The 11967-nt window shown below is 41.4% G+C and overlaps 1 protein-coding gene across 1 annotated transcript; it reads right to left on the bottom strand.

The window, feature by feature from the left end:
- Positions 1 to 9890: 9890 nt before the first annotated feature.
- LOC114880966 (vicilin-like seed storage protein At2g18540) lies at positions 9891 to 11042 on the bottom strand. The gene has a single exon (XM_029197523.2). It carries the CDS (start codon positions 11040 to 11042, stop codon positions 9891 to 9893), a length of 1152 nt encoding a protein of 383 aa, XP_029053356.2.
- Between the last annotated feature and the right edge of the window lie 925 nt (positions 11043 to 11967).

Genomic DNA, 11967 nt, shown 5'->3' with positions numbered 1-11967 from the left:
ATACATTGCAATATAACATTAGCATATCCAGAGACGTGGTCAGCATTAATGAATGCTTTAACCGAGACATCTACACGGATTGTTGTCGCATTATCTGTATGTACTGGTACAAAGAATGGACGAGTTTTGGAAATTGAAGTCCATTGTACATCATGAATTTTCTGTCTTCGTACCGGCTTACATTTCAGTGCTAAATCTGGCCTATAAACACTTCGCAATCTGTTATATTCTTGTATAACCAATGTATTTGCTTTCACCATGCACGGATCGAAATTAATTATATGCAAGCCGTTTAAGGGCATTACTCGAGATAAAGCGACGTAAGCCTGACCACAACTGAAAATACTATTACCTATATCGACTACAGCTGTCATTACGCTTAATCCTTGGCATTTGTGAATGGTGATTCCATAACTGAGATATTGGAAATTGATATCGAAGGACATAGGCTTTATCCATTATTTCAAACTTGGAAGTAATTCTTTGTAAGGAATGCACAGTATCCGTTGATAATCGAAACTGCACTGTGTTGAAGTCTTCGCTATCCGGTGCTCGTAAGAATCCAACAATTTCTCAAATAGTACCGTTTACGAGGCCCAATGTAACATCTATATTACGCCTTAACATCACCTTGGCACCAAGTTTGACAGTGATAATTCTATGTAAGCCAGCTGTTTGCGAATTATCCTCCTCGTATTTATCTAAGAGTTTGTGCACGCGTTTCTTTAAATATGCAACACAGTCAAGAGTGTCGCGTGACACTAGTTTCACTTCTTTACTGTTAATTGTTGTAAACATGCCTGTGTTAAATACATCACACATGTAACGCGTAGGAAATATACAAATTGCGTCAAACGGCAAATTTTGGACATAATTGCATAATTCATTTAATCTGTCTTCACTACGTTCAGAGTAAAAAGGAATTGTCCTCGATTGTAGTGTAGCAATATCTTGTTCCGTAAAAACACCAAAACGAACTCTCGATAGAAGCTCGCGGTAAACATTGTCTTCTCTTCGCCGCATATTTATGCATAGTTCGTCATAGAGAAATAAATCTACCCACAAATTCGATACTGCCAATGATCCCAAGTATTTCTCATTTTTAACATTTGTAATCTTAACAAACGCTGGTTCTTCGCAAACTGGTGGCAACTGTAACAAATCGCCAAATAACAGAATATATTTACCACCAAACTATCCGTCCAGGTCTTCCAAAGTATTAAATACCTCCATTAGTCTCATATTTATATACATTTATGTGATGTTGGAAATCATGGACACTTCATCTATTATAAATAGCACAGTATTTTTCAACTCATCCCGTAATGTTTTCAGAGCCATGTCAGACAAAGGTCTGTATGGTGCTGTATGACCATGTTCCACGGGAAGCTGAAATAATCTATGCACCGTTAAACCGTCGATATTAAACGCTGCTATTCTAGTAGGGGCTATTACTGCTGTATCTTTCTGTAACCGTACCTTTGTCCAACAACGAATTGTCTTAATCAAAAAGCTTTTTCCAGTTCCTCCTTCTCCACTGTCATAAAGACGCAGTACTTGTTGACTCGAACCATCCGACTTGTTAATAATCATTTTTGTTACGTTATCAAAAATTCTTTTTTGGTCTATATTCAATTCGTGTATGTACTGCGTAAGATGACAACCGGTAACTTTATTGCCTACCTCTCGGAAATCTTGCATCGCTCCTGCGGCCTCAAGCGGTTCATACTGTATACGATGATCCATCTGATTAGAAGAAATGGAATCTTTAATCTCATTATCCTGTTATTGTTTAATATATTTACTAATTAATTCTGTGGTGTGATTGAAAGCCTCTTGAAGTTCATCCAAACGTTCATGATATTGAACACCATTAATAATATCTGTCTTACTTGATGCAAATGCTTCTGCATAACTATCGTAACGCCCTTTCAACTCCTACAATTGTCTCCACGGCTTAAATAGTAATAACAGGGAATAGTAGTACTTTTCTGGATTAATACTTCTTTTGTACTGTTTGCGATTTGACGAGGTCTGCGAGTTCTGAGAAATGAGACACGCTTTTAACGAGCACACTTATATTTAATGAACACAAAAATATACAAAAGAATGATGAATTATATACAAAGTGTATGTACAGTTATTCGCGTGGCCGATTACAAATAAAATGCGTGGGCGAAGCGCGGACACTAAACTGAGTGAACACAGTTAGTTGCGTGGGCAAAGCGCGGTCGAAAACTTGTTATATTAACAATCAAACTAGACTTGATCTTTGTGTGAGCGTGGACAAGCGAAGCGCGTGCGTTTGCTCTGAGCGTTCGATCAAGAAGGACGAAATCGATGATGGCGTCGATCGTGCCGGTACCGCGTGGAGAGGGGACCGCGTGGACAAAGTGGGCCCGTGAGGTGCTGCCGCTATCGGTAACGACGTACCAACGAATTATTTTCGCTGCCAACTTCGTCATGCTGCGTGTACGTAGGGAATTTCGCCAACATGTACGTATAATGATTAATTAAATAAGGACTTTCACGTTTCTTTAAATACAAACAGGTATTTGAGTCATAAAATTGAAGCGTACATCGAGTCGTTTTAACTTTAGAAATATCATACCACCTAGCAAAATCATACAAATTCCATGTTTCTAACTCTGTAGGCCTATTAGGGTAATAATTGTCAATTATTGAAGGGCAAAAAATATCTGTAGAATTAGAATCGAGTCGTTCAATTTCTCTTTGAGTTTTTAGTTTTCGATTTCTTATTTGGTTTACATCTAACCATCGAAATGTCGTGTGAGGATCACCAATATGCAATGGAATTCCTAAAAGAACATCTGCGGCTTCGATGGCGCCGCCATGATTCTCTATTGTTCAAAGTACGTAACGCGATATTCCATAAATAAGCACGAATTGATTTCGTACTATTAATTACATCAAAAGTATTAACACCATCACTGCATTCAGTTTTGGTAGTGTACTTTGTGCAATACCAATTTAACAGAGTAGATTTTTCACCGATAAACTGAATATCCATATTTCCTTCCCACGCTGTTAGGATAACCGGATTATAATCATTGATACTTCTTTCACGATCATTACGTGGAAGATCATATAATCGATTTTTGCTCCTCAGTTGCTTCCTACTTGCTATACTAACAATAATATCTCTTAATACTGTTGTTTTTGTAACAGTACGTGGAAAACCAAATCTGCATCGCGAAACTCATACCCTCTTTATGCGCTATTTTCGTAGACAATACGAATTGTGATAATGCCGTTGATGCGTATTGACCCATCGATGTAATTGAGATGATACTTCTTTGTCGGATATCTTACAAGTCACGTATTTCAAAATAAATTTAATTACATCCTCATTCGGAGACTGTCCCAATATTGGTGCACCTTCTACCCACAATAGTATATGCCAATGCGGTGTTCCTCTATTTTGATATTCACGCCTTACAAAGTAATGTTTTATCTTACCGATTGGATTACACTGTCCAACACGAATTTTGTTTTCCAATAGCCACTGGGTGATGGTTGTAGAGCTTCTCGTCCTGAACACGAATCCGAAAACCGAATTGCTCTATCACCCTCAGTTTTCGAAAAACACGAGTTTTTGTAAAAACATGTAGTTTGGGGGGAAAATGACCTATTACTCGGAAACTGAAAACGCTAGAACATTCGCATTGGTCTCATAAGATAGAGGAGAGTTTCCCGAATACATTGATGTATATAGTTATTATATTACATGGTTCTGAATAGATGAAAATGTCGATGAAAGTTTAAAAAATAGCCGGCGCACGTGCTTCCTACGTATTACTTTTGTATTTTTAAGAAAAGCTTTTTATCTAGCGCGAATTCTCTATACAGTACCGAATTCTGTAGACATTTCCGGAGAATAAACTATATCGGGTAAGTATTGGAGTAGTATGCAATTCGAGTAAATCGAAAAAATCGCCGGTGACGCGTGCACGGCGTTTTGCCGCCAGGCGGCCATAGCTCGCTCTCTTCGCCTAGGCAGTGCCATAGCTACGCGTAATCAACACTAATGGTGCCGTTTAATATACATTCACCTTTTATATCTATAATGTTTGATTTTTTTTTGCTATTATTATTATTTCATAATTATTATTTCTCTTTTGTTGTTATTCATTATTATTGTTAGATACCAACAATAAAATGATAAAATACTTTAATTTAAAATTTAAAAATCGATTGACGAGCATTACGACTTTATCAATCGACACTCGATTGAAGACAGTTTTGAAATTTGTTTATGATATAGAAAGAATAAAATGTATAAGATAAAGAATTACTTGCAGTAAACGAACTTAAAAACATTTTCGTCTTGCTTGACGTTTGTACGTTACATCTTTGTTGTCCTTCATCAAAGTCCAGCAATAATAATAATAGCAAAAAAAAATCAAATATTATAGATATAAAAGGTGAATGTATATTAAACGGCACCATTAGTGTTGATTACGCGTAGCTATGGCACTGCCTAGGCGAAGAGAGCGAGCTATGGCCGCCTGGCGGCAAAACGCCGTGCACGCGTCACCGGCGATTTTTTCGATTTACTCGAATTGCATACTACTCCAATACTTACCCGATATAGTTTATTCTCCGGAAATGTCTACAGAATTCGGTACTGTATAGAGAATTCGCGCTAGATAAAAAGCTTTTCTTAAAAATACAAAAGTAATACGTAGGAAGCACGTGCGCCGGCTATTTTTTAAACTTTCATCGACATTTTCATCTATTCAGAACCATGTAATATAATAACTATATACATCAATGTATTCGGGAAACTCTCCTCTATCTTATGAGACCAATGCGAATGTTCTAGCGTTTTCAGTTTCCGAGTAATAGGTCATTTTCCCCCCAAACTACATGTTTTTACAAAAACTCGTGTTTTTCGAAAACTGAGGGTGATAGAGCAATTCGGTTTTCGGATTCGTGTTCAGGACGAGAAGCTCTACAACCATCACCCAGTGGCTATTGGAAAACAGAGAAAAAGTTTAAATTTGTTGGACAGTGTAATCTTAACTCTCCTTCATGGCCCTTTGTGTCTTTTACTCTTAAACTTAAACTTAAACTTGTATGTCTTTGTACTTAATTCTTCTCGCTCTTCCCTCCTACCCATGTCAGTCTTCCTGTCCTCTCTCGTTTTACTTTTCTGGCTTCGTTTTCCATTTTCCTTCCTTGTCCTCCCAGATCCACTCTTGTCCTTCCACCCAGAGTTTTCTGTTAGTGAATTCCACTTTCTTTCCTTTTCCTCTCTCTTCTCTCGCCCTTTCCTTTATCAGCCACCTGATTTTTCTTTCCTCTCTTGATAGATCCTCTTCTACGTTTGCCCTCCATCTCTCCCATATTTCTGCTTTCCTCCACATTATTTTTTTTCTGTCCTCCTCCGTCTCCAATTCAGTTAGTATGACGCTCCTGCCTCCTTCTCCTGCTATCTCCGTTACTCTTCTCAGCTCTATCTTTTTCCCTAGCTCTATCTGCAGCATTATATTAATCCTTCTGCTCCTCTCTTCCTTGCCCGCTCCTTCGACCCCTCTCCAAACTATACTCCTTCTCCTTCTCTCTTTTCTGTCTTCCTCTATTCTCTTTTCCCAATCCTCCCTGCATTCTTCTTTTTGCTCCTCCTCTTCCTTTCTTTCTTTTTCTTCCTTGTTTATTCCTTTCTCTTTCGGCTCCTGTTTTTGTCTTTCTGTTTCTCCTTTTGCCTCTTGTTCTTGTTCTTTTTGGTTGTTCTTCTCCTCTTCCTCGTGTTCCGTCCTCTTTTCCTCTTTTATTTTCACGGCTTCTTCCCCGTTATCATTTTCTTTCGTCTCCCACTCCTTCTTTCTTCTATTTTCTTCTTTGCTCTCCCCCATTTCTTCTTTTTCTTTTTCCTCCTTTTTTCTTGCTTCCCTTTCTGCATCTTGCTCTCCTTCTTTTTCTTTTGGGCTCTTGTTCTTTTCCGACACTCCCATCTCCATTATCATCATTATCTCTTTTACACTCTCACTTATCTTTCTCATTTCCTCCATTACTTCTTCCCTCCATGTGCTTTCCATTTTCACTTTTTCTCTTTACTCTTCTTGTTTTCTCTTATACTTTCCTTTTGTCTCTTTGCTTGCGCCCCACTTGTAGATTCTCCCTTTCTTGCTTGCGACCCGTGAATTTATGCCCTTTGTTCTTTTTCTCGTTTTACGCTTTCTCGTTTCATTCGCCACGTGTTCTGTCCATCAGTGCTGCCAACTTATTTTCTCTTTCCTGTGGCGCCCCCGCCTGTTGCGTGCTCTGTTGTTCGCTCTGTTGGACCCCCTTCTTCGTGCTCTCTTCTCCGTTTTGCCTGCGGTTTTCTTGTCGCCGTTTTTCATTTTCATCCTTTTTTTTTCTTTTACTCCCTTTACCACTCTTTTTTTCCCGTCCCTCTTGCCTTCTCCTCTTTATAGGTGACTCTTTTTGCTTTTTTCCCTTCCCCCCTCCTCCCATGTCTGTTCCTCCTTCTAGGTTTCTTTCTCTCTTTCTCTCCTTTGTTCTTCCACCTCTTTCATCCATTGTTCTCCCGCGTCTTCTTCTCCTAGCAGCTCCTGTACTTTTTCCTGCCATCCTTCCTTACGTTCTTCTCTTGCACTACACCTTTCCCATATATGCTCCCATGTTTCCTCTTCCCACCCACATATTCTGCACTTCCTATCCTCCTCCCTCTCCCAGTACCTGGCTTCTTTTATCTCATTCCCCAGTCTGAATCTAGCGACTCGGTTCCATCTCGCTTCCTTCAACCCTCTTTCTAGGTATTTCGGTACTCCTGGCTTCTTGATCATCTTGTACCACCTATTGTAGCTCGATGCCCTTATCATTTCCCATCTCTCTTTTTCCTGCTGTAACATGTCAGCCTCTTCCATTTCTTTGTACCCCATTTCCCCCTCCCTTCTTTTTCTTTCCCTTTCTTCCGTTCCTACGCCTTTTTCAGCAAGAAATTTTTCCCTTTCTTCTTCCCATTTGTTTCTTTCCGCTCCTCTTTGTTCCCCTTTAATCATTTCCTCCCAACATTCCCTAGCTAACTCCCCTCCTCTTCCCTCCCACAGTTTTCTTTCAAATCCCCACGCCAACTTTCCCGCTTTGGTCCTCATCTTCGGTCTTTGTAGCTCCTCCTTCATCAAATACCCCGGTGTGCACCAGTCCACTCCTATCGTCTACCTCAGGAATCTCTCCTGCAGCCCTTCAATTTCTTTCCACTCCCTCTACCCCCACACTTCTGCCCCATAAGCTATTGCCGGCCAGACTAGCCTGTCCCATAGCCATATCCTCCTCTTCCAATCCTTTCCAAATCTTCTTTTCCCAATCCCCCATATTTGTCTCATCACTAATCCTGCCTTCCTCACCCTGTCCTTTATATGCAGTTCACTCCCCCCATTTCTTCTTAAGGTGTGCCCTAGGTATTTAAACGCTTTTACTTCCTCCATTTTCTTCCCCTTCCAGAGCCAGTCCCTCTTCTTCCACCTCCCTCCTCCTTTTCTAAATCTCATCACTTTTGACTTTTCCCGGTTTAGCTCTAGCTTCTTTTTATCTAGGTACCCTTCTAGCTTCCTTATCATCGCCGCCATGTCCTCCTCTTTCTCTGCCAACAGCACCACGTCATCGGCGTACGCCAAGGTACATATTTTCCTTTCTCCCAGTTTGATTCCCCCTATCCCCCCTTTTCTCATCTGTTCTTCCAAATCCGCCGTTAATAAGTTATACAGTAACGGACTCAGCGGGCACCCTTGTCTCAGTCCTCTCGCTGTCCAGAATGATTCCGTCATTCCTTCGTTTGTCCTCACCTTGCTCTTAGTTTCCCTCAGTATCTCCTTTATTCTTTCTTTCAGCCCTTTTCTTACTCCTCTTTCTCTTAGCGCTTCCAATAGTACCCCTCTATCTACCGAGTCGAATGCTGCTTTCAGGTCAATGAAGCACGTGACCACCTTCCCTTTTGCCTTCCTTACTTGCCTGTTCAGCACCATGTAATTCAGCACATATATATTGTCCATGGTGCCCATGCCTTTCCTAAAACCTGTCTGGTTTGGCGGCAGCATCTCTTTCCTCTCCACTTCCTCCGTTAACCTCTCCGTTAAAATTGCCGCATATATCTTATATGCTGTTGGCATCAGGGTCACCCCCCTGTAGTCTCCGACCTGGTTCCCATTTCCCATCTTTTTGATCGGGGCTATTATCCCCTCCTTCCATCCTTCTGGCCATCCCTCTCCCCTCCATACCCTGTTACAGACCTCCCTTATCCATTCCATTATCTCCTCCCCTCCGTATTTCCACACTTCGTTTGGTATATCATCCCCCCCTGGTGCTTTCCCGTCTTTTAACTTGGCCACTGTCTTTCTTATCTCTTCCCTGCTGATTTCTTCTTCCCCGTCCATTTCCGCCTTTCTTTTGCCTCCCAAAACCACCTTTTCCTCCGTTCCCCCTAGCAGGTTCATGAAATGGTTTTTCCATTCCTCCTCCTTTATACTTTTTTGCATCTGTCCTTTCTTCTTCCTCTCCCTATTCACTATTTTCCATACGTCTTTGTCTGTTCTTGCCTCCTCCACCTCTTTTATAAACTTATCATTTTCTTCCTTCTTTTTATCTTCGCCTAGCTTGCTGTATTCCTTCTTCGCCTTTTTGTAGGCTTCTCTCCCCTCTCTCCCTCTTCTCCATTCTCTTAGTACCTTTCTTGTTTCCTTTTTCTTCTCCATGCACTCCTCATCCCACCATCTTTTCGGCTTTTCCTTGCTACTCTTCCTATAGCTTCTCTCCATTCCCTTTCTGAATTCCTCTGTCATGAGTTCCATGTCTTCGTCTAGTCTCCCTTCTTTCGACCTCCTCCAAGTTATTTCCTCTCTGAATTTCGCCCTCCCTTGCTCCGTCCAGTCTCCTCTCCGGATAGTTTTCCTTTTCGTTTCTCCATTTCTCATTTTTTCTCTTCTTCCCTTTAGCTTTATTATTAGGGGATGGTGGTCTGAATCTATCCTATCCCCTACTTCCATTCTCAAGATTCTCTCCCTTCCTTCTTCTTCTGCTATAATGTAGTCTATAACCGTATCTCTTCTTGCCCCTGTGTATGTAAATTCTCCTTCCTCGTCTCCTTCCACGCTCCCATTCATAATTGACCATCCTGTCTTCCCTAGGTTTTCTATCAGGATTTTTCCCTCCTTGTTTATTTTCTTATCCTTAGATTTTCTTCTCCCTCCTTCTTCCTCCTCCTCCGCCTCTGTCCCTCCTCTTCCTTCTTCCCCTGTCCTCGCGTTGAAGTCTCCCCCTATTAGCGTCATTCTATCTCCGCCCGTTTCTTCCAGCCAGGTTCTCAGGCTTTTGACCTTTGAGTCCATGTCTCCGTTTACATATACCCCCACTATCCTCCACTTCTCTTCCCCCCCTATTATCTCTGCCACCATTATGCCCTCTTTACTCTCTTTTCCCCATATCCGCCCTTCTAGCTCTGTTATTTCTTCTCTTATCCCTATCATCATCCCACCCATTGCTCTTCCTTTTTTGTTTCTCCTTCTTGCTGGCTGTGCCTCCCACCTGAATCCTTTTGGGAGCCCTCCTTTCATCATCTCCCATCCCTTCTCCTCCAACCATGTCTCCATTAACACGACCACGTCCCATTTCTTTATTGTCTCCCAGAAATCAGCATCCTTATTCCTGACCCCTGCGCAGTTCCAGAAGCCTATTGTCCACCCTCCCCCCCTCTTCATTTTCTCCTTCCTCTTTCTTCTCTCCTTTCCCTTTATTCTTCCTTTCCCCTGTCTGCCTTCTTCTTTCTTCTTATTTTCCTTTTCTCTCCTCCACCCTTCTCCTCTCTTCAATTCTATTCTTCTTTTCCCTCCTTTTCTGTTCTGCCACTTCCCCTTTGTCTTCTCCCTCTATTTCCCTTGTGCATCTTCCCCCTTGTTCTGCGGTCTTTCATGTATGTCTTCCCATTTTCTTCCTTCCCCGTCTATCAACCTCCCATTAGCGTCGTCCCATTTCCACCACTTCCCCTCTACTCTTATTTTTCCGTGCTCCACCCACACATATTTCCCTTTCTCTCTTTCCTGCCTGGCGATTCTTCTCAAAATCCACTGGATTCTCCTCTCCTCCCATGTTAAATCCTCCTCGATTCTTTCCTCCCTTCCCTTTGGGGTCTTTTTTCCTTCCATTATTTTCCTTTTCAAGTCTATTGATTTTATTTTTAGTAGCAGCATATTATCCCCTTTTCCTCCTTCCGTAAGTCCTATCGCTTTTGCCTCTTCTATAGCTTCTTCTACGCCTGTTATCTTTAGGATTTCTTCAGCTTTCTCTTTCATCTCTTCCCTTGTGGTTTTGATACCTTTGATTATTATGTTCTTCTTTCTCTCTTCTTTCTCTTTCCTCTCCCATCTGTTTTCTAGTTCTTTTATTCTTTCCCCTAGTTTTCCTCCTCCCATCTCCTCCTTTTTCTTTTCAATCTCCTCTTGCACTCTCTTCTTTATCTCATTCCCTTCTCCGCTTCCTGCTCCTTTCCTTTCCAGCTCCTCTATCTTCCTCTTCATTTTTTCTATTTCCCCCTCCATTTCTCTTTTTTGCTCCAGCCACTTGTCTTCTCTTCTCTTCATTTCTTCTTTCAGCTTCTCCATCTCTCCTCTCAGGTCCTTCCCCATCATATTCATATTATCGTTCATCTTCTCCATCTTCCCTCCTAACTCCTTGCCCATTTCTTTTATTAGCTCTATTATTGTTCCCTCTTCTCCTTTCTTTTCCTTCCTTTCTTTCTTTTTCTCCGGGGATCTCTCCGTCAGATTGCTTTTATTAAACATCCATTCGCTTGTTCCGCTCTTTTCACCCCCGTCCTTCTGTCTTTCTTCTTCCTCTCCGCTTTCTGCATCTCTTTTTCTCTTCCATATTTCTTCCAGATTTGCCATGCTTCCTATGCTCTGGCTTCTCTCCCTTCTCAGTACCTCTACGTTTGAGGGCCGTCCTCTTCTTGCTCCTTTTTCCCTTTTTCCGTTCTCGTCCCCTATTTCCGTTTCTTTTATTTCTTTTCTCGTTTCTGCCATTTTTGATTCCCGCTCCTATTTTTCTGCTCCTAAGACTGCCTTACCGGCCGTAGCTCCTTTCCTACCCTATTTACTTTCTCCTCTCCCAGATGTCGTTCACTACTTCCACTGTTTCCCGCTTTTTGCTCTTTCTATCCTGTCTCGGACCTAACCTCGTTTTCACTCACTACCTCTTCTTTATCACCCCTTCCGCTCTCCTCTTCCCCTCTCTTGCACTTTTCCGTATGGGACGGACTTTTCCTACTTCCACCACACTGATCTTCTCCTCACCAACCCCTTTGCTTTTTGAGATCCGCCACTTACACTACACGAGCACTTGACACGTCTTTCCTCGATTGTTTCCAACATGGAACTCACCACGTTTCTGGATACACTGATTACGAATATCATAGCAAAAAATGTGCGACTATTGGGCCATCGTAAGGCGGCCGGAACCGCTTACGCGAAAATATAACAAATTCTTTCAACAACATTATTATTTCCAAATTCTTGTGGCGGCGACGCGACAAGATAAACGTAGATCCGTTTATTCAATTACTTCAGGATATTAGGATTTGCTATTTTCCGCCAGTACTGCTTACGTTTATAAGAAGCAGTTGTATTCACTGAGAAAAACGTAACAAAATTTAATTTCGGTATTTACCATGAAAATGAAGTAGTCGCCAAATTTCACTATCATATTTATTCAATATCATATATTCAAAGCTTCGATGTAACCGTTCACAACTCGTAAACACAGTTCGATAGCATTGTCTACGATATTCGTAATCAGCGTATAAAAGACGTAACAAGACTGCATTTTAAAGAAATAGGGGGTGATTACTTTTCGGAACTTCATCCACAAATTCGAACGGATTATTTTCTTTTCATTCATGAAACTTCTTTTTTTCTCACAGAAATATGGAAGACATTGCGGAAGAAACAA

The sequence above is a fragment of the Osmia bicornis genome, chromosome 3 (assembly GCF_907164935.1).
Source record: "Osmia bicornis bicornis chromosome 3, iOsmBic2.1, whole genome shotgun sequence".
Taxonomy (NCBI): domain Eukaryota; kingdom Metazoa; phylum Arthropoda; class Insecta; order Hymenoptera; family Megachilidae; genus Osmia; species Osmia bicornis.
This window is presented reverse-complemented; position numbering and strand designations above follow the sequence as displayed.